Here is a 23,974-nt window from a genome sequence, read left to right on the forward strand (position 1 = left end):
CGTTCGCTTCTGATGAGAAACCAACTGTCACGACTGATATATTATCGAATAGATATGTGAAAAACACCTTGAGGATTGACTCTAAACAACGTTTGCCATGTTTCTGTCAATATTATGGAGCTAATTTGGAAAAAAGTTTGGCGTTGTAGTGACTGCATTTTCCAGTCTTTTTCTTAGCCAAATGTGATGAACAAAACGGAGCTATTTCGCCAACACAAATAATATTTTTGGAAAAAATTAACATTTGCTATCTAACTGAGAGTCTCGTCATTGAAATCATCCGAAGTTCTTCAAAGGTAAATGATTTTATTTGAATGCTTTTCTTGTTTTTGTGAAAATGTTGCCTGCTGAATGCTAGGCTTAATGCTCTTCTAGGCTATCAATACTCTTACACAAATGCTTGTGTAGCTCTGGTTGAAAAGCATATTTTGAAAATCTGAGATGACAGTGTTGTTAACAAAAGGCTAAGCTTGTGTTTCAATATATTTCATTTCATTTGCGATTTTCATGAATAGAAAAAGTTGCGTTATGCTAATGCATTATAGTTGAAGTATTTTTCTGTCGATTTCTCAGCCAAGCAGGATGAACAAACGTGACGTTTTTCGCCTACAAAAATATTATTTTTGGAAAAAAGGAACATTTGCTATCTAACAGAGTCTCGTCATTGAAATCATCCAAAGTTCTTCACAGGTAAATGATTTAATATGGTTGCTTTACTTATTTTTGTGAAAATGTTGCCTGCTGCCAGCACAGCCTAGCATAGCATTATGCCATGCTAAACTTACACAAATGCTTGTCTAGCGTTGGCTGTAACGCATATTTTGAAAATCTGAAATGACAGTGTTGTTAACAAAAGGCTAAGCTTATGTTTGAATATATTAATTTCATTTGCAATTTTCATGAATAGGAAACGTTGCGTTATGGTAATGTACTTGAGGCTATGATTACGCTCCCGGATACGGGATTGCTCGTCGCTAGAGGTTAAAGAACATCTCAACTTGTCAAATGTACACACATTTCCCATCTACATCAAAAGTCAAAGTTCATTATTTCAAGTTAGGATTTTCATTCCAAGTAGCAGTTTCACTACCTTTGGTGCAGGGCAGCAGGACCATTCCGTGGGTGAAGTCTTGCAGCAGGTTTCCAGTTTGGGACAGCTGTACCCTCCAGTGCGGTCACAAGTCACATCTATACTCATCTCTGCTGCCCTCTGCTGGGATTCTGCTACCTTTGTCAGGGGCACCGTACGGAGGAGTATAGCCTCTACCAGTTTCTCACAGGTCCCAGTCTGCATGTTGCAGCTGTAGCCTTGGGGGCAGCAGTGCTCATGGTCTGTACAGCAAACAGCCTGCAGATTGGGGACGATAAGGAGAGCGTCAACAAGATGTATCTGTGAGGCGAAACGGGGAAGTAGTCAGACTACTTCCCTTTTTCCACATTTTGTTACATTACAGCCTTACTCCAAAATGGATTTCATTTTTTTCTTCATCAATCTACACACAATACCCCATAATGATGACAAGTTTAGATTTTTTTGCAAAAATATATTTTTAAAACTGATAACTTAATTACGGTAAGTATTGCCTTTGCTATGAGACTCGAAATTGATCTCAGGTGCATCCGGTTTCCATTAACCATTCTTAAGATGTTTCTACAACTTCATTGGAGTCCATATGTGGTCAATTCAATTGATTGGACTGTTGTTGGGTATGTTTTTCAGCGGCAGGGACTGCGAGACTAGTCAGGATCGAGGCAAAGATGAACAGGGAGCAAAGTACAGAGAGATCCTTGATTAAAATCTGGTTCAGAGCACTCAGGACCTCAGACTGGGGCAAAGGTTCACCTTCCAACAGGACAATGACCCTAAGCACACAGCCTAGACAACGCAGGAGTGGCTTCGGGACAAGTCTATGAATGTCCTTGAGTGGCCCAGCCAGAGCCTGGACTTGAACCGGATCTAACATCTCTGGAGAGACTTGAAAATAGCTGTGCAGCGACGCTCCCCATCCAAACTGACGGGGCTTGAAAGGATCTGCAGGGAAGAATGGGAGAAACTCCCCAAATACAGGTGTGCCAAGCTTGTAGCGTCACAACCAAAAAGACTCAAGGTTTTAATCGCTGCTTCAACAAAGTACTGAGTAAAGGGTCTGAATACTTATGTAAATGTGATACATTTTTTTATAAATTTGCTAAAAGTTTTTTTTGAACCCAACCTTTTTGCTTTGTCACTAGACAATAATAATATTGTCTGTAGATTGAGAGGGGGAAAAACAATTGAATCCATTTTAGAATAAGGCTGTAACGTAACAATGTGGAAACTCAAGGGGTCCGAATACTGTACGAATGCACTGTATATAAATCCAATCCATTCTCAATGGAGACACACCTTGACCAGGGGACAGCAGCCCCATTCGCCTGTGGGCAGCTTGCAGCAGGTGGCCCCCGAGGCACAGCTGCTCTTGTCGTCACACTTTACGTCTTTCAACATGGCTCCCTCAGTCAGGGCCTTCACTTTGCGGTACCAGGGAATGGTCAGGGGGCCCTTAGTGCAGGAGGTCTTGTGGCCATCACAGCTGTAGCCGCTGGGGCAGCAGTGGTCTCCGTTGGCACAGCACACCGCCTGGGGAGGAGCAGACCATCACTATAATTTCAGCTACAAATTCTGTTACATTGCCACTGCTTTGTTCATCATAATAATAATAATAACAACAACATCTTGAAAAGTCCCCAGAGTAGCCTACTTACCTTTGGCAGGGGGCAGCATCCCCACTTGCCAGCTTTGTTCATGAAGCAGCAGGTGGTATATTTGGGACAGCTGGTGTGGGGGTCACACATGTTCTTGGCTAGGGGGAAGGAGGGGGCAATGGCCTGAGGAAGCACTCTGTGCAGGAGCAGGGCTGGCACCCTGGGGATCCAGGGCAAGCTGAGGGTCCCGGCTTTGTCACAGGTCTGCTCGGCCACGTTACACGTGTAGCCTTTAGGGCAGCAGTGCTCATGGTCGTCGCAGCACACCGCCTAGGGGGCAACAATAACATTATTTCAAATCCTAACTTAAGAGTTAAGAGCCCTTGTTTTGCGGTCACCAAAAATCGAGGCTGGTATCCACAAAGAGGCGTGCTGAGCCCACAGGAGGTTTGTGGCACCTTAATTGGGGAGGACGGGCTCGTGGTAATGGCTGGAGCGGAATAGAATGGTATCAAATACAGCAAACACATGGAAACCATGCGTTTGATGGCATTCCATTCACTCCGGCCATTAATAGGAGCCGTCCTCCACTCAGCAGCCTCCTGAGACAGTTTATGAATATGGGCCCTTATCTACAGTATATGGTGTCCTAAATTGCAAAAACACAAGTTATGTTTCTGTAATACACACCCAGAGCCAAGTCGTAAAACAAATGTTATTTCAGAATTATACATAACTCTTCAATTCATCTCAGTCTACGAATGGAGTCATTAACCAGGTTTCCATCCAACCTTTTTGAGAGTAAAGCACATAAATGTCATGACAGGCCTGGTGGATAATGAATTTTGAATAAACTTCAAATGTCGACGTAACAAAATACGTTAGACAAGGTGGGATCTTTTTGTGTCTGTAAAATGAATTAATAAAAATCAGTGGAAAGGCTTTTGTGCAAATATTGATATAATAACCATCAGAGTAAACTTGGAGTCAGGAGATGACATGTGTGGTCCTCCCACTACGACTCGTCGGGAAAGCATGCAGTTTATTAGGCTACAGATTAAGTTATGGTGAACTTCACAGGGTGGTGAAAGTGCAAGGTGATGAGCTTGATGTTCCTTTCCAATAAATATTGAGGGTGTTATTCTGGTAACATGATCATCGATGCTTGGCTGCCGTTTGGCAAACAAAAATTAATTGCGCTCTTCCGTCCATAATAAATCTCATGTGGGCTATACGTGTATCTGTGCGCTGTTGACTGGAACGGACGTGCCATTACCAGAGTGGGCACACTCGCTATATAAAACACTTTTTTTTGTGAGAGAACCAAAATAGTTCAATGCAATGGAAACACATACATACATACATACAGGTGAAGTCTGAAGTTTACATTAACTTAGGTTGGAGTCATTAAAACTTATTTTCCAACCACTCCACAAATGTCTTGTTGACAAACTATAGTTTTGGCAAGTCGGTTAGGACATCTACTTAGTGCATGACAAGTCATTTTTACAACAATTGTTTACAGACAGATTATTTCACTTATAATTCACTGTATCACAATTCCAGTGGGTCAGAAGTTTACATGCACTAAGTTGACTGTGCCTTTAAACACCCAGAAAATTCCAGAAAATGATGTCATGGCTTTAGAAGCTTCTGATAGGCTAATTGACATAATTTGAGTCAATTGGAGGTGTACCTGTGGATGTATTTCAAGGCCTACCTTCAAACTCAGGGACTCTTTGCTTGACATCATGGGAAAATCTAAAGAAATCAGCCAAGACCTCAGAAAAAAAATTGGAGACCTCCACAAGTCTGGTTCATCCTTGGGAGCAATTTCCAAACGCCTGAAGGTACCACGTTCATCTGTACAAACAATAGTACGCAAGTATAAACACCATGGGACCACACAGCCGTCATACCGCTCAGGAAGGAGACGCGTTCTGTCTCCTAGAGATGAACGTACTTAGGTGCGAAAAGTGCAGATCAATCCCAGAACAACAGCAAAGGACCTTGTGAAGATACTGGAGGAAACAGGTGCAAAAGTATCTATATCCAGAGTAAAACGAGTCCTATATTGACATAACCTGCTGCTTAGCAAGGAAGAAGCCACTGCTCCAAAACCAACATAAAAAGCCAGACTACGGTTTGCAACTGCACATGGGGACAAAGATCATACTTTTTGGAGAAATGTCCTCTGGTCTGATGAAACAAAAACAGAATCGTTTGGCCATAATGACCATTTATGTTTGGAGGAAAAATAGGGAGGCTTGCAAGCCAAAGAACACCATCCCAACTGTGAAGCACGGGGGTGGCAGCATCATGTTGTGGGGGTGCTTTGCTGCAAGAGGGACTGGTGAACTTCACAAAAGAGATGGCATCATGAGGTAGGAAAAATATGTGGATATATTGAAGCAACATCTCAAGACATCAGTCAGGAAGATTAAGCTTGGTCGCAAATGGGTCTTCCAAATGGACAACGACCCCAAGCATACTTCCAAAGTTGTGGCAAAATGGCTTAAGGACAACAAGGTCAAGGTATTAGAGTGGCCATCACAAAGCCCTGACCTCAACCTATAGAATATTTGTGGGCAGAACTGAAAAAGCGTGTGCGAGCAAAGAGGCCTACAAACCTGACTCAGTTACACCAGCTCTGTCAGGAGGAATGGGCCAAAATTCACCCAACTTATTGTGGGAAGCTTGTGGAAGGCTACCCGTAACATTTGACCCAAGTTAAACAATTTAAAGGCAATGCTACCAAATACTAATTGAGTGTGTGTAAACTTCTGACCCACTGGGAATGTGATGAAATAAATAAAGCTGAAATAAATCTCTACTATTATTCTGACATTTCACATTCTTAAAATAGTGGTGATCCTAACTGACCTAAGACAGGGAATTTTTACTAGGATTAAATGTCAGGAATTGTGAAAAACTGAGGTGTGAGGTGGCTAAGGTGTATGTAAACTTCCGACTTCACTGTACATACATACTTTTTTGGGGGGGTAAATGGGAATTTAACCCCAAAATGTATTTTATGCGTACTACGTCACCACACTCAACCTTTTATCTGCAACAAGTTAATTTAATGGAAACATCTCTGGTGGAAAAATGCTCTTTGTTTTTATTCTAATTTGAGAATATTCGCATGAAAATCTGTCGCCAATTGAATGGGAAAATCGTTAAACCACCAGATGGGGGAAAAAAATTAACTCACATGAGGTAGAGGACAGCATGCCCACTGTCCTGAGTTCTGTCTGCAGCAGGTGGTGCCCCCGGGGCACATGGTCTGTTCGTCACACTTCTCAGTGGCCAGTTGTGCCTGCGTGGTGAGTGCTGCCACCTTGGTGACCCACGGCATGTTGAAGCCTGAGGGGTCATCGCAAGTACTGGCCTCCAGGTTACACACAGTGCCGTGGGGGCAGCAGTGGAGGTGGTCATCGCAACACACAGCCTGAGGGCCACAGAGAATGCATGGCGTTGTTATTACTGATACAACAGCTAGGCTACCTTTAGGCTATAAACGTGATGCTTATTTGCTTCGGATTTAATTAAAATGACTCGCCGAGATGATTGAAAACAAGGACTATTCATAAGTGTATCAAATTAGCACCACTTGGAGTGACTGTACCAGGGACAGTAAGCGTTTTCCCAATTAGGCAATTCAAATCCAGTCACTTTAGGAATATAATTTAACATGGACGTCATTTAATCAAATACAACCGGAGGTAAAGCTACCTAAAGTGAACTAAAAGGTTAGACTCTTAACAAGGACTGGACATGGCAAATAAGTCAGTGGGGGAGAGGGGGGTAAATGTGGAAATGTTCATACATTGGGCAGGGGGCAGCATGCCCAGTTTCCTGTGGTGGTCTTGCAGCACGTGGATTTGCCCGGGCACGACGTGGATTTGTCACATGTGCTGTTGGGCAGCGGCTCCTCCTGCGACACATAGCTGAAGGCGGGCACCTTGTCCAGCATGGGTACCAGGGCAGAGCCCGAAGTGGGATCATCACACGTACTCTCTGCCAGGTTACAGATGGTCCCGTGGGGGCAGCAGTGGAGGTGGTCATCACAACACACAGCCTAGAGGGAAGTCAAGGAATTAGTGAGGGCGGGGGGGGCGCTCAGGAGGAGTCTACAGTGTTTCTGTTCTCATATCTGTAATGCTACAAGACAGATGTAACACCACTGACCGTGAAAAAAAGAGCGGCACTCACTTTCAACATTGATAAATGAACCTAATAAATCAGGTCAGGGTCTCAAGGGCTGAGCACTACTGTCAAGTGTGGCAGGAATTATGGCTGACACACACATACACAAATTGTTTACAGTACCTTTGGTAAGGGGCAGCAGGCCCATTCTCCATTTAGTAATTTACAGCACGTGGTTCCATCAGCGCAGGCCACAGAGTCGTTGCAGGGCACAGCATTGACTGAAGGGCATAGAGCGCACACATTCACATGTTAAATGTATGGACATTACACTTCTGTCGCTATGCAACTTTTCATCTTGAATATATCCCCACTGAGTCTGTTGCAAATCGATGTTAACGTCATGCGCCAATGTTTGATGTGTAACTTTGTCTCTGACCGGTGCTCTGTAGGGATGTCGTGGTCAATGTGGCGGGGAATTTGACAGCCATGGAAGTTTGGCCGTGTTTAGACACACAGGTGCTCTGTTCCAGGTCACAGGTGGTTCCCCCAGGACAGCAGTGGAGGTGGTCCGGACAACACACAGCCTGAGGAGAGCAAGAGGGGTCTTGATACAGCTGAATCCTGCAGGAGCTGATATTTCCTGGCAGCTGAATATGGATGTGTGGTGAGTTATTGGCTTGAGAGCAGATGACTCACACTTGGCATAGGGCAGCAGCCATAGCTCCTATCCCCCAACAGGCAGCAAGTGGTCTCATCAGGACACGATGACACCTTGTCTGGGCAATCCACTAAAAAGAGATGCACATTAAAAATAAATATCAACAGAATTCTTATTCTATTCTTAGAGGACTACAAGACTGCATAACCACCGATTCAGCTGGAAAATTACGGGTTTACACTACAAAATCCATTAGTAACATTCAGTAGCCAGGGATTAGGGGAAGAAACGGTTGTTAAGTTCGTTTTAAAATGATAAATTGTAATTATTTCACCTCCATGGCCTATTTATTGCCTTTACCTCCCTACAGTTGCACACACTGTACATAGATTTTTCTATTGTTTTATTGACTGTACATTTGTTAATGTGTAACTGTGTTGTTTTTGTCACACTGCTTTGCGTTATCTTGGCCAGGTCAGAGTTGTAAATGAGAACTTGTTCTCAACTGGCCTACCTGGTTAAATAAAAGGTGAAATATATATTTTTAATTATCCATGTATTTGTGTTATCCCGGTGCTACAATATGACACCTCGCTTCGACAAGAAGAGGTCGTATGAAAGTGTATGAACAATGTAATTGGAATCTGGACACGGGTAACTAACCTGGACGACAAAAAGCGAGCACTTGCAGTGGTATTATCACTCGAGAGACAGAACTGGAAATATCCCTGGAGGATTTGAACAAGGATGACGGTGTGTGAACTTTGATCAGAGCACTGGGCCTGTGTTTCTTAAAGAGAAAGACAGTGCCTACATAGAATATTAAAAACTGGCAGTGTTAGAGACATTTCAGTTGCAATGACAGACTACATAATTGCTTTCGAACAGAGGTACAATAGGATGCGCAAGACAGACATGGTTCTCCCGGATGCAGTGTTAATTTTCAAGTTGCTAGATACTACCTGGATGTTAGGGAGAAAGTTGGCTTTGACTGCTTGTACTGTGCTGACTTTTGCGTTAATAAAGTCGGCACTAAAGATACTTTTGGGTGAAAAGACGTCTGCCGTGCAAATAACAGATGGAATGCAAGTGAGTGACGCGGCATATTACACTGAGCAGCAGAGGGGAAAAAAAAGTGTCAACAAGTCACGTTCTCAAGACAACCAGTCGAGGGCGCCATTGCCCGGCACAAATCCACTGGACAGACATGGAAGGAGCTCAACATTTTCTATTTGTCAACGCACTTACCATTGGGTTAAAGACTGTCCTCATAAAAATGAACAAGTTAAACTAACAGAGGAAAATGTAAACAGATAGAGCAGTGTAATGTTACACTGCTTTCTGCTGTGATTGATACTGCATATACAAGCAGTGTGTGGTGCAAAATTCCTTGCTAGCTATGTCAAAGAACTAAATATGAAAGGAGTACAAAATATGATTGACACACCAAGCAACAGAGCGTTCAAATGTGGATATGGGAGAATCGTCCATTCTACCAACAGTCAAGATACCAGCAAAAATGGGTCTGACCAAGAGGCACATTGAAACATAGGTGGTCCCTGCAGATATCCCCTTACTATCCTGACTGGTTGCATCACTGCCTGGTATGGCAATTGCTCGGCCTGTGACCGCAAGGCACTACAGAGAGTAGTGCGTATGGCCCAGCACATCACTGGGGGTAAGCTGCCTGCCATCCAGGACCTCTACACCAGACAGTGTCAGAGAAAGGCCCTAAAAATGGTCAATGACCCCAGCCACCCCAGTCATAGACTGTTCTCTCTACTACCGCATGGCAAGCGGTACAAAAAGGCTTCTCAACAGTTTTTACCCCCAAGCCATAAGACTCCTGAAGAGGTAATCAAAATGGCTAACCGGGATATCTGCATTGTGTCCTCGGTCACCCACCAACCCCTCTTTTACGCTACTGCTACTCTGTTTATCATATATGCAGTCACTTTAACCATAGCTACATGTACATACTACCTCAATCAGCCCGACTAACCGGTGCCTGTATATAGCCTTGTTACTGTTATATTTCACTATCTATTTTACCCTTGTTTTTATTTCTTTACTTACCCATTGTTCACATAATACCTTTTTTTGCACTGTTGGTTAGAGCCTGTAAGTAATCATTTCACTGTAAGGTCTACAATGGTTGCATTCGGCGCACGTGACAAACTTTGAATTAATTTGATTTATTCAGCAAAGCTTCCCTCAATAAGGCAGGGGCTGCACTAGACAAAAAAAATTACAAGGAAGTGATGTTTAAACAACCAGTGACCCTTGAACTTACTACCTCTGTCTAAAATGTTTACACAATAGTAGCCTAAGACATCACACAGAGTCCATGTAAAAATGAGATTCTGACAAACAGAGCACATGGAGATTGACAGTCCCAGAGAACATGAACACACTGGAAAAACAAAGTATTAAAACTTAAACAGTTTTGACATGCTACAGTTGAGACTTCAGAAATGACTCAGCAGTTCTGGGAATAATGAGTGTATTTACATTCTACAGCAGATAGTTAAGTTGTGAGACATGTCAGAAATATACAGCAAACCTAAGCTGTTAGTTTGCCACTGGCTTCCAAATACAATGAAATGGTGGCTGTAGATCTATGAGCTTGGACCAAGTGTGTGGCACCTTCACATTGTCGACCACTTCACACGCTTCAGCGTTGGAAGCATTGTGAATACAAAGAAAACCAGTGAAATCATCCAGAATTTCATTCATTCCTGGATAAGTGTGCCTGGCCATTCCCATAAATTGTACAGTGACAATGGAGGATAATTCAATAATAAAGGAACTAAGAGAAATGGCTGAGAAATTCAACATGGAAGTAAAGTCAACTGCTGCATACAGTCTAAGGAGCAATGGACTTCTGGAAAGAATCAAAACACTCACAGATATCATGTTGAAAGTGCATGGGTGGGACAGCACCTTTCAGTACCACATGCAACGAGAAACGCGTTCACTGAAGCAGAGTGTTCAGAGAGAATTCGCAAAGCTCTGCGTAAACAGCTTCGACCAACCGATGAGAAGTACGACACTGGAAACAAAGTGTATTACAGGCAACATCCGCATCGAGCTAAAGGCTAGAGCTGCCACTTTCAAAGAGCGGGACACTAATCCGGACACCTATAAAAATAAATCCTGCTATGCACTCAGACGAACCACTAACCTGTTGAGTGTAGGGGGCAGTATTTTGATGTTTGGATGAAAAATATACCCAAATGAAACTGCCTATTTCTCAGGCCCAGAATATGCATATAATTGTCAGATTAGGATATAAAACTTTAAAGTTTCCAAAACGGTCAAAATATTGTCTGAGTTTAACAGAACTGATGTTGCAAGCGAAAACCTGAGGAAAATCCAACCCGGAAGTTATGTTTTTCCTGAAAGCTCTCTGTTCCATAGCCTGCCTTCGCTCCATTTAAAAGGCATATCAACCAGATTCCTTTTCCTGTGGCTTCCCCATGGTGTGAACAGTCTTTAGACATAGTTTCAGGCTTTTATTTTGAAAAATGAGCGAGAAAGATCACATCGCGTCATTGGATGCTCCAATTGAAGAAGCTACAGTCCTGGTTGAAATATTATCGATTATATATTGCAAAAACAACCTGAGAATTGATTATAAAATACGTTTGACATGTTTCTACAAACTTTACGGATACCATTTGGAATTTGTCTGTCCGGTCTTGACCTCTCGAGCCTGTGGATTTCCGAACATAACCCGCCAACCAAATGGAGGTATTTTGGATATAAAAATAATCTTTATGGAACAAAAGGAACATTTATTGTGTAACTGGGAGTCTCATGAGTGCAAACATCCGGAGATCATCAAAGGTAAGCAATTCATTCTATTGCTTTTCTGACTTTCCTGACCAATCTCCTTGGCTGCTAGCTGTTTGTAATGTTTTGTCTACTGAGAGATGTCCTTACATAAACGCTTGGTATGCTTTCGTCAAAAAGCTTTTTGGAAATCTGACACGCCAGGTGGATTAACAACAAGCTAAACTGTGTTTTGCTATATTGCACTTGTGATTTCATGAAAATTTAATATTTTTTGTAATTTAATTTAAATTTGGCGCTCTGCAATTCAGTGGATGTTGACGAAAATGATCCTGGTAACGGGATGGGTGCATCAAGAAGTTAAACAAGCAAAGCGTCAATACAGGATTAAGATTGAATACTACTACACCGGCTCTGATGCTCGTCGGATGTGTTAAGGCTTAAACTGTTACGGACTACAAAGGGAAACCCAGACACGAGCTGCCCAGTGACGCAAGCCTAACAGACGAGCTAAATACCTTTTATGCTTTCATCGAGGCAAGCAAAACTGGAGCATGCACGAGAACACCAGCTGTTGTGGATGACTATGTGATAATGCTCTCGGTAGCCAATGTGAGCAAAACAGGTCAACATTCACAAAGCCACGGGGCCAGATGGATTACCAGGACGTGTACTCAAAGCATACACGGACCAACTGGCAAGTGTCTTCACTGACATTTTCAACCTCTACCTGACTGAGTATGTAATACCTACATGTTTCAAGCAGACCACCATAGTCCCTGTGCCCAAGAAAGCGAAGGTAACCTGCCTAAATTATTACCGCCCCGTAGAACTCACGTCGGTAGCCATGAAGTGCTTTGAAAGGCTGGTCATGGCTCACATCAACAGCATCCTCCCGGATTACCTAGACCCACTCCAATTCGCATACCGCCCCAACAGATCCACAGATGACGCAATCGCACACTGCCCGCAATCGCACACTGCCCTTTCCCACCTGGACAAAAGGAACACCTATGTGAGAATGCGAGTTCATTGACTACAGCTCAGCCAGCGTTCAACTCTATAGTGCCCACAAAGCTCATCACTAAGCTAAGGACCCTGGGACTAAACACCTCCCTCCGCAACTGGATCCTGGACTTCCTGACGGGCCACCCCCAGGTGGTAAGGGTAGGCAACAACACATCTGCCACACTGATCCTCAACACTGGGGCCCCTCAGGGGTGTATAATTAGTCCCCTCCTGTACTCCCTGTTCACCTACGACTGCGTGGCCAAACAACTCCAACACCATCATTAAGTTTGCTGACGACACAAGTGGTAGGCCTGATCACCGACAATGATGAGACAGCCTATAGGGAGGAGGTCAGAGAACTGCAGTGTAGTGCCAGGACAACAACCTCTCCCTCAATGTGAGCAAGACAAAGGAGCTGATCGTGGACAACAAGAAAGTGGGCCAAACAAGCCCCCATTAACATCAACGGGGCTGTAGTGAAGCGGGTCGAGAGTTAAGGTTCTTGATGTCCACATCAGCAACGATCTATCATGGTCCAAACACACAAAGACAGTTGTGAAGAGGGAACAACAAAACCTTTTCCCCCTCAGGAGACTGAAAAGATGTGGCATGGGTCAACATATCCTCAAAAAGTTATACAGCTGCACCATCAAGAGCATCCTTACCGGTTGCATCATCGCCTGGTATGGCAACTACTCGGCATCTGACCGTAACTCGCTACAGAAGGTAGTGCTACGGCCCAGTACATCACTAAGGCCAAGCTTCCTGCCATCCAGGACCTATATAATAGGTGTCAGAGGAAAGCCCATAAAATGATCACAGACTCCAGTCACCCAAGTAAGACTGTTTCTCTGCTACCACACGGCAAGTGGTACCGGAGTGCCAAGTCTAGGACCAAAAGGCTCCTTAACAGCTTCTACCCCTAAGCCATAAGACTGCTGAACAACTAAATCACATGGCCACCGGACTATTACATTGACCCCCCCTCCATTTGATTTGTACACTAATGCTACTCGCGGTTTGTTATCTATGCAGTCACTTCACCCCTACCTACATGTACAAATTACCTCTAACCTGTACCCTCGCACACAGACTCAGTACCCCCTGTATAGAACCGCGTTATTGTGTTACTTTTTACTTGAGTTTATTTGGTAAATATTTCTTTAACTCTTTCTTGAACTGCACTGTTGGTTAAGGGCTTGTAAGTAAGCATTCCATGGTAAGGTCTACACTTGTTGTATTCGGCACATGTGACAAATAGTTTGATTTGAGACATTGGCCAAAAATGTGTCTCAGCAAAGCGGGTGTGTACTCTTAAAGAATCCTGAACTTGAATAGTGCCAAAAGCACATCTAGAGGTTGAGGAGCTGGCTGCTACACAACTCCCAAAAGACTCCCCGACATGCACCACAGAGTCACTCAGATTGCTGCTGACAGCATGGAACATAGCTGATTAAGGGATATTCAGATCCGACCTCCGCCTGAAGCTAAGAGCGAAGGAACACAAACTAAAAAGGTGTGTGTGTGTGTGTGTATGACCTGGCAGGTGCATCACTCTACTGGTACAACAAAGTCAAGGCAACAATGCAACAGTACAGGTGAAAAAATGTCACAAGTGGATCCTGCAGTCTTCTATTGGCTTGATCAAGACTTACATGACTGGAGTACTTGCCTGTCATGTTGATGACTTCACCTGGGGTGGCTCACAGACCTTCGCTACAATTGTGAATCCACACCTCAGTTGTTTTTCAGGTCGGCCGTGAGGAGCATGTTGGCATTGAGTTTATTATTGTTGATGGAAAAATACTGATGCAACAAAGTAGACCTGATTTAAAATGTTTGATGGCTACAACTTGGCATCCAACACAAAACACGCCCCTGTACAAATCATTCATGAGGCAAACAAAGTAGTTTGTAAACTGGCATCACAACAAGTGACTAAAGTTTCAGCATGACCCAAAACATGACTCTGAAATGAATTGTCTTCTGTGATGCTTCGCTAGGGAACCTTACAGATGGTGGCACACAAGGTGGACATCTAATCATGTTAATGGGTGAAGGAGGAAGATTCTCACCTTTCTGTTGGCAGTCAAAAAGGATCCGAAGGATTGTCTGAAGCAAACTTGCTGAAGAAACCTTGCGGATGTAATTGACAATGCCATCTTTCTGGCAACCCTGTTCTCAGAGCTTACCACTGGTGAGACAAAACAGCACATTCTACCTGTAGTTTGTGTCACTGACAACTACTCCTTAGTTGATGCTGTGAAGTCAACCGAGTCTGTCACAGAGAAAAGACTTTCGTCTCGAGATTAGTAGCATTATCAAACATATTGAAGTAGAGAATCCAGCGGATTCTGTGGTCGGCCACAAAAGGAACAGCTTGCTGACTGTCTGACTAAAAAGGGAGCATCTGGTATTGTGCTCCTAAAGGTACTCCGTAATGGAAAGTTGCAGCTTGAGTAATACAAAATGGTTAAACTTCTCACACAAATGTTGGTCAAAATTGTCATCCGGTGACTGTCAAGCCAATAACTGTGTCTCACGGTAATTGACCGTTAATAAACGTCAACACATTTGGCATCTCCTGGCTTCCACACACAGCATACAAGCCACTGATGCATGACGCGACTAACGATGATTTGAAAAAGGCAGCTTGAAAAAGGCATGAGCTCTGCTTTTTTTTTTGCGCAGGCTGTACACACTACAGCATTCACAATTCACGGCGGCATCCCCTTTGTGTGGCTGTAATGCACCCAAAAAAAAGCCATGCCTTTTGCTGCCAGTGGCCATTGGGCTCGGAATCACCTCTCACTCACATGGCTCTCCGGCACGTGATCGGGTCTTTCTCACAAGCTACAAATCAAGAGACACGTCGGACTCTATGCGCATCCTTATTACAGAAAACATTTGACCTCTATCATTGCCAACAAAGGGTATATAACAAAGTATTGAGAAACTTTTGTTATTGACCAAATACTTATTTTCCACCATATTTTGCAAATAAATTCATTAAAAATCCTACAATGTGATTTTCTGGATTTCTTTTTCTAATTTTGTCTGTCATAGTTGAAGTGTACCTATGATGAAAATTACAGGTCTCATCTTTTTAAGTGTGAGAACTTGCACAATTGGTGGCTGACTGAATACTTTTTTGCCCCACTGCATGTATTAGAGGTCGACTGATTTTTCAACGCCTATACCAATTATTGGAGGACCAAAGAAGCCGATACCGATTAAAATCGGCAGGTTTTTTTATTTTATTTGTAATAATGACAATTACAACAATACTGAATGAACACTTATTTTAACCTAATATAATACATCAATAAAATCAATTTGGCCTCAAATAAAACATGTTCAATTTGGTTTAAATAATGCAAGAACAAAGTGTTGGAGAAGAAAGTAAAAGTGTAATATGTGCCATGTAAAAAAGCTATCGTTTAAGTTCCTTGCTCAGAACATGAGAACATATGAAAGCTGGTGGTTCCTTTTAACATGAGTCTTCAATATTCCCAGGTAAGAAGTCTTAGGTTGTAGTTATTATAGGAATTATAGGACTATTTCTCTCTATAAGATTTGTATTTCATATACCTTTGACTATTGCACTTCAGTATTACCATTGTAACAGTATAGCATTCCGTCCCTCTCCTCGCCCCTACCAGGGCTCGAACCAGGAACACATCGACAACAGCCACCCTCAAAGCAGCGGAACAGGGGAACAACTACTCCAAGTCTCAGAGTGAGTGACGTTTGAAACGCTATTAGCGCGCACCCCGCTAACTAGCTAGCCATTTCACATCGGTTACACCAGCCTAATCTCGGGAGTTGATAGGCTTGAAGTCATAAACAGCTCAATGCTTGAAGAACAGCTGCTGGCAAAACGCACGAAAGTGCTGTTTGAATGAATGCTTACGAGCCTGCTGATTCCTACCATCGCTCAGTCAGACTGCTCTATCAAATCATAGACTTAATTATAACATAACACAGAAATACGAGCCTTTGGTCATTAAAATGGTCAAATCAGGTAACGATCATTTCAAAAACAAAACATTTATCCTTTCAGTGAAATACGGAACCGTTCCGTATTTTATCTAACGGATGGCATCCCGAAGTCTAAATATTGCTGTTACATTGTACAACCTTTAATGTTATGTCATAATTATGTACAATTCTGGCAAATTAACTACAGCCTTTGTTAGGATTAAATGGGCTTCACAGAGTTTGCAATGAGCCAGGCGGCCCAAACTGCTGCTTGCACGGAACGCAAGAGAAATGACACAATTTCCCTAGTTATAAAAAATTCATGTTAGCAGGCAATATTAACTAAATATGCAGGTTTAAAAATATATACTTGTGTATTGATTTTAAAGAAAGGCATTGATGTTTATGGTTAGGTACATTGGTGCAGTGCTTTTTTCGCAAATGCGCTTGTTAAATCATCACCCGTTTGTCGAAGTAGGCTGTGATTCAATGAGAAATTAACAGGCACCACATCAATTATATGCAACGCAGGACACGCTAGATAAACTACTAATATCAACCATGTGTAGTTAACTAGTGATTATGTTAAGATCGATTGTTTTTTTGTAAGATAAGTTTAATGCTAGCTAGCAACTTACCTTGGCTTCTTGCTGCCCTTGCGTAACAGGTAGTCAGCCTGCCACGCAGGCTCCTCGTGGAGTGCAATGTAAGGCAGGTGGTTAGAGCGTTGGACTAGTTTCCGGAAGGTTGCAAAAACGAATCTCTGAGCTGACAAGGTACAAATCTGTCGTTTTGCCCCAGAACAAGGCAGTTAACCCACCGTTCCTAGGCCGTCAATGAAAATAAGAATGTGGGGGGACGGGACGCTAGAGAGCGTGCTATGGAGTAGACGTGCTTTGCTAGAGCTCCGCTCCACTTTGAAACAAATTTGTATTTATCTTAACCTCTCACGACCTAGATCTTCAAACAAATATGACAAAGGGAAAAGGCACCAGAAAAGGGAGCGCTAAACAAGATAACTTGAATGAGATAGACAGCGAACCAATTTCAACGTCGCCAACCCACGAGGAGTTAGCTGAAGAGGCTAGCGTCCAAGAGTCCCCCACAGAGCCTACGCAAAGTGACATACTGGCTGCCATAAACTCACTAAGCAAGAAGGTGGACACAAGGTTGGCTGATATCTCAAAGAGTATTGGGACTTTGGCCGAAACTGAAGGCAACTCAGAGAAGGGTGCATGAGGTTGAGCAGACGACCACGAGGCCAGGCTACAGGACATAGAGAAACAGTGCACAACGCTCAAAAATGACAACAAAACCCTGAAAGCCCGACTGGAAATGCTCGAGTCGCATTCAAGACGCCAGAACATCCGAATATGTGGCATCCAGGAGGACAAGGAGAAAGGGAAACCCACTGAATTTGTCTCGGAGCTGATACCGGCCCTGCTGGGGAGTGAACACTTCAAAACGGCCATCCTGATTGACCGCGCACACAGATCTCAGGCAACGAAGCCGGCCAAGGGAGGGCCACCAAGGCCATTCATTGTCTGGCTGCACTATCCCCAGACCAGGGATCTCATCCTCAAGCTGGCTAGTCTAAAGTTCCCCCTTAACTTCAACGGAGCCAGGGTGTCTTTCTACCCAGATCTTACCTTGGAGGTGAGTAACCAACAGAAAGAGTATGATGAGGTACGAGTCGGGTGGATCGGTCAGATATACCAGTCTAACTTTGATGCAAAAGCGAGAGGGGTAGCAATCCTGATAAGGAAAAACATTCCGTTTGTTTACTCATCCTCGATTTCAGATCCTAATGGTCGGTATATTATGGTGGCTGGTACACTGAATTCGAAACCAGTAACCTTGGTCAATTTATATGGACCCAACTTCGATGATCCATTATTTTTTCAAAGGATATTTAAGGACATACCAAATATCTTGGATACAAGTGTTATTGTTGGAGGGGACTTTAACTGTACGTTAGTTAGATCCTCTTTTAGATAAACAGCTATCAAGGTCACTTCAACAATCAAATGCCAGTGTCTGTCTAAATACATTGATGACAAACCTTAACATTGTCGATATTTGGAGACTGACGCACCCAACAGACAGGGATTACTCTTTCTTTTCATCAGTTCATAAATCATATTCCAGAATTGACTATTTTTTGTTGGACTCCAAACTAATTTCATCAGCTGAGTCGGTTACCTATCACCCTATTCTAATTACGGACCACTCTCCTGTGTCCATGGTGCTGAAACTCGACAATATGTCGACAGGTCGGCGACCGTGGCGCTTAGACGCATACCTGCTGAAAGATGAGGCTTTTTGTCAGTATTTGAAGGAGCAGATTGCCTTTTTCCTCTGAACTAACGACACGGGGGATGTTGACGACTCTACCCCTTGGGAATCTCTTAAGGCTGTGATTAGAAGTTACATTATTTCTTATACATCAGAGGAAGAAACGCGCCAATACTAGGCTAAGAGAAATTGAAAGAGAGTTAGGTTTTATCCCGGGCCGACATACACACTACAATTTGAGACGTCTTTTCAACGTAATGTATCACGATCATAAGGTTGAGGCAGTGGTAATAGCTCTTGATGCAGAGAAGGCGTTTGACCGGATTGAGTGGAAATATAGGATGTCGGTTCTGGAGCACTTCGGGTTCGGAAAGGAATTTATTAATTGGATAAGAATTATTTATGCACACCCAATGGCATCCGTGGTAACCAATCAAGAAATGTCGCAGTCATTCCACTTGTTCAAGGGGTGCTGACAGGGGTGCCCTATTTCGCCTGCTCTCTTCGCTATAGCCATGGAACCCCTTGCTACTCGCATTCGGGCATGTGCCGATATAGCTTCTGTTAAAATAAAGGACACGCAGCACAAAATTTCCCTATATGTAGACGATGTTCTTTTGTCCAAACCTAAAACTTCTATTCCACCCTTACTTAACTTGATAAACACATTTGGCTCCTTCTCTGGCTACAAGATAAACTGGCAAAAAAGTGAGTTGATGCCAATATCACGGCCTGTGGATATGCAATTTCTGCAATCTACCCAATTTAGAACAGTGATGGACAAGTTCACAAGCCATGGCATTGTAGTGACAAGAGACCTTGATCAGCTATTGAAAGCGAATTGGGACATGAAAATATATCAGCTTAAACAAAATATAGATTTTTGGAAAACTCTGCCTATCTCCTTGGTTGGTCGTATAAACGCTAAAATGGTTGTCCTACCCAGGTTTCTTTACCTCTTCCAATGTCTACCCAATTTCATACCACAAAGCTATTTTAAGAAACTGGATTCAATAGTAACTCCATTTTTATGGGATAACAAGGCAGCCAGAATTTCAAAGAAGCATTTATGTAAGTACAAAAGAGGGGGGCTTTGGCCTTCCTCACTTTAAACTGTATTATTGGGCTGCTAATCTGAACATTGTGTCTTTCTGGAGGGAAAGCTTACCTGCGATGAGACAGAAGGATATGCCTGCATGGCTTCTGATTGAGCAGGCCTCCTGTCAACGTTCCTCACTCCCTGCACTTGTTAATAGCCCATCATATGTGAAAAAAATCCACTTATGACTTTAACCCAGTCATTTGTCATACGCTTAGGATCTGGAAACAGATTAGGTATTTTCTTAACATACCCACTGTATACATTGACAGCCCGATTTGCCTGAATCATGCTTTCCACCCCGCATTGGATGATGTGGTGTTTTCACAGTGGAGGGAGAAGGGGCTCACAACAATTGGTAACCTATACATAGATGGTCAGTTAGCTTCATTTCAACAATTACAGGGAAAGTTCAACATGCCAACAACACATTTTTTCAGATACCTCCAAATCAGGAATTTCGTAAGGACACATATCCCACAGTATGGCATGAAGGCAAATAGTCCTACATTAGATAGCTTGATCCTGGTCAAACCTCATTCAAAAGGGTCGGTCTCTAGACTGTATGATGTGCTACAGGCCCACATAGAGGTATCCACAGACACCATTAAAAGGGCTTGGGAACAAGAACTTGGGTCAGAAATCTCAGATGAAGACTTGGTAGAAGCTCTCAGGAATATAAACCACAGTTCAGTGAATGCCAGACACAACCTTGTACAGTTTAAGGTGATACACAGGTTACATTACTCAAAAGTAAAACTGCATAAAATATTCCCGGACACCTCACCACTGTGTGAGAGGTGCAAGCAGGATGAGGGGACGTTGACCCACTTATTCTGGACATGTCCTAAGTTACATGTTTACTGGGCTCTCATTTTTGATTATTTATCTAGAGCCTTTGATAGAGTTCTAGCCCCAGACCCATTGACTGCTCTGTTTGGTACAGTTGATGGGAATAACCACGAAGGGAAAGCTGTCTCTCTTTGTACTCTATTAGCCAAAAGGCTCATATTGCAATTTTGGAGACTGTACTTACCTTTGAAATGTGGTTACGGGATTTAGGGAATGTAATACATATGGAAAAGATTCGATACAATACCTCCAATAGAAGTCCAATGTTTTACAAAATATGGCAGCCGATACTGGATAAATGGTCTATTCCCGCTTCATAACTGGGTTGACGATCTGCTGCTCTGTGCTGTACTCCACTCAACATTTATTTTTGGCTTAACTACAGTGCTTGTAATGACTATATGCTGTCTTCATATACATGTACCACCTAATAAGATTTTGTTTTATTTTGTGTATGTGTGAGTTAAGTTTTGTCCTCTAAATTGGCCATCCCATTCATTCAACAGTACAATGAATGTCATTGTTAGTATTGCTGTCTTTTTTATTTGATTTTTTATTGTAAAATAATAAACATTATATAAAAAAAGAAAATAAGAATGTGTACTTAACTGACTTGCATAGTTACATAAAAGGTGTAAAAAAAATATTTAAAAAAATATAAAAATAATAAATAAAAATCAGTGTCCAAAAATACCGATTATCCTGAAAACTTTAAAATCGGCCCTAATTAATCGTCCTTTCCGATTAATTGGTCGACCTGTAGTATGTATGCCAGTTAGGCTTTTACACCCCTTGTAAAGCCGATTAATGCACTTACATTTTAAGAAGTTATTTGGCCACTTTAGTTGTGATACTACAAACCTTATCAAAACATAGGCCTACGGGCTAGGCAACATGAGGTGTGCGACTCGAAAAAGTGGCAGAGAAAAAAAGGCTGTGTTTCTTATGCTGGGCATCATTCATTTAAGTAATGTTGTCACCCATCAGACTAGTCTTGATTTAAATCTTGTCTTTACATATACTAAATATGAGTGAAATTTGTTGTGTAGGCAACAGCCATACACACAACCCATTTGTAATTGGTAACTTAAATAAAACTTGGGACATTATTTTGTTGATGTTTTACTTGTCTAAAGCCTCTTAAGGATTGGACCCTTTTTTTCAATTTTCACCTAAAATGACATACCTGCCTATAGCAACCATTTGAAAGGAAACACTTAAGTTTGTGGAAATGTGAAATTAATATTGGAGAATATAACACAGATCTCTTAAGATAAAAACAAAAAAGCATGCATTGTCAAAAAAATATTTGAAATGCAAGATAAAGGCAATTATCATTTAGGAGTATAGGCGCTATTTAGATTTGGGCCACTAGATGGCAGCAGTGTATGTACAAAGTTTTAGACTGATCCAATGAACCATTGCATTACTGGTCAAAATGTTGCCCAAATGTGCCGAATTGGTCAATTGATACATTCAAGTACATAACTATAGCGAACATACAAAAAATAATATGGTAATAAAAATGTAGGAATGTCATTAGCGTCCCTACAGAAAATACACTAACCTTCACACATCTAGATATGGGGGGGGGGGGTTCAAACTATAGAACCCAGTTCCTACATTTTAATATAACAATGGATTTATCAAACAAAACTACGCTACATGTTCTCTCTGGGTCCCTCAGGATGACAAATCAGAGCAATATTACTGAATGTAAATACATTATTTACCTTCAGAAGGTGAATGTATAAAGCCAGTTGTATAAAGCCAGTTGACAAAAGTTGTTGTTGTTGTGCACGCTTCAAACAATAGCATGGTATTTTTTCACTGTAATAGCTACTGTAAATTGGACAGTGCAGTTAAATTAACAGGAATTTAAGCTTTCTGTCCATATAAGACATGTCTATGTCCTGGGAAATGTTCTTGTTACTTACAATGTCATGCTAATCACATTAGCGCACATTAGCTCAACCGTCCCGAGTGACACAGTGATTCCGTAGAAAAGTTGGGAGATTATGTTCATGTTATAAGTATCCCTATATTTCTGTTATTACAGTGCCATCACTCTGTTATTAATACCCATGCGCAGTAGTCTCACTGTAGATGGACCTGCCCTAAGTGCAATGGCAACTATGTACTGTGGAAATAGTGACGTAAATGTTGTTCAACTGGAACCTAGTCGCATCTTTTTGCGTTAACAGTTGGTGCCTCACCATCGTTGGAGATGGCAGGGGTCTTCTTAGCCAGTGGGGTCTGTGTGTTGGGGGATGTGCACATATCATGCTCCAGGTCACAGGTTGTATTGCCGGGGCAACAGTGGAGTTTGTCGGTACAGCACACAGCCTGTACAGAACACACATTGATTAAACATGTAGTTCATCAGTTTTGAAATTGCTCAACCTCTGCATGTCCCCATCTCTCTTTAGCTACCCTTTCCTCATGTTGAAACACTCAGACTAAGAACTGTCCGTCACATGTATCTTACACAGACTGTGTGCAACACATATTGTGTAATTTGTTGTGTAGGAATAAAATGCTTGAGATTATGTGACCCAGGGTCCTCTGTACTGCTCCAGTTCCACTCACCTCCAGGTAGGGGCAGCAGCCATAGTCGCCACTGGTCAGCAGGCAACAGGTGGTTCCGTTTGGGCATCTGCTCGTACCACCTGGGCAGGTCACTGCTTGTCCAACCACCAGGAACAGAGACACATGGGGAAAATTAATATTAAAATGGATTAGGCCCAAAGAGAACGGTGTTGTGTTCATTAGGCACCAAATCAAAGGCAACAGACTGAAAAGGAATAAACTGGACTTTTAAAATATATATTTTTTCATTTGTAGAATTGTATTATTATTATTTTTTATTCCCATTGTTTGCCCTAATGGAGACAAGCCTGGAACATAATTCAACAACTTCACAATGATCTTGTTGTTTATTTCTGTCTGTTCCTTCAGTACCCGTCTGCTTCTTCATTGCAGGCCGCTTTTCCCTCATGGCAAATGTCTCCAGGGTGGGAGACACACACTTGGAGTGGGCTAGGTCACACTTGGTGCCCTCTGGACAGCAGTGCATCTTGTCCTCACAGCACACTGCCTTGAGAGAGAGAACAGAAAACAAAAGTTCAGAATGCTTCAGAATAGGGTTATTAAAGAGCAAATCCAACTCTGCCATTAGTTTGTTGTATATTATGCAGAGATGGCAAAGATGCATTAAAATGTATCTCATTACAAAATAAAGTCTTCAGAGCTTTGTGGCCAGCAATTACCCACCCCCAAAAAAATTTGGGGCAGAATTGGTGTTAGAAATGAGATCCTGTGTTACCATTACGTAATCAGAGGTGCAATGGAGGCGCAAAAATGTGCGTGAAAAAAGTTGAGGTATAGGACTCACTTCCCGAGTTCACTTCCCCCTTTTGGAACAAATTAACTGAAATATCCTCTCT

At 42.4% G+C, this 23,974-nt stretch overlaps 1 protein-coding gene across 3 annotated transcripts in view; it reads right to left on the reverse strand.

Moving 5' to 3' along the window:
• LOC112224181 (progranulin) overlaps positions 1 to 23,974 on the reverse strand; it is a 37,694-nt gene that overhangs the window by 3,770 nt on the left and 9,950 nt on the right. For 2 of the 3 annotated variants that reach the window (XM_024387546.2, XM_024387545.2), the window contains exons 6-16: positions 23,490 to 23,625; positions 23,118 to 23,212; positions 22,745 to 22,874; positions 7,534 to 7,625; positions 7,274 to 7,421; positions 7,018 to 7,115; positions 6,515 to 6,766; positions 5,900 to 6,136; positions 2,746 to 3,015; positions 2,387 to 2,620; positions 1,091 to 1,348 (exon numbers count right to left, since the gene is read on the reverse strand). In XM_024387546.2, the coding sequence (XP_024243314.1) occupies positions 1,091 to 1,348; positions 2,387 to 2,620; positions 2,746 to 3,015; positions 5,900 to 6,136; positions 6,515 to 6,766; positions 7,018 to 7,115; positions 7,274 to 7,421; positions 7,534 to 7,625; positions 22,745 to 22,874; positions 23,118 to 23,212; positions 23,490 to 23,625 (1,950 nt within the window). The remainder of the gene's footprint in view (positions 1 to 1,090; positions 1,349 to 2,386; positions 2,621 to 2,745; positions 3,016 to 5,899; positions 6,137 to 6,514; positions 6,767 to 7,017; positions 7,116 to 7,273; positions 7,422 to 7,533; positions 7,626 to 22,744; positions 22,875 to 23,117; positions 23,213 to 23,489; positions 23,626 to 23,974) is intronic. The other variant, XM_024387547.2, reaches the window with a different exon arrangement.

The sequence above is a fragment of the Oncorhynchus tshawytscha genome, linkage group LG25 (assembly GCF_018296145.1).
Source record: "Oncorhynchus tshawytscha isolate Ot180627B linkage group LG25, Otsh_v2.0, whole genome shotgun sequence".
In the NCBI taxonomy this organism is placed as follows: Eukaryota; Metazoa; Chordata; class Actinopteri; order Salmoniformes; family Salmonidae; genus Oncorhynchus; species Oncorhynchus tshawytscha.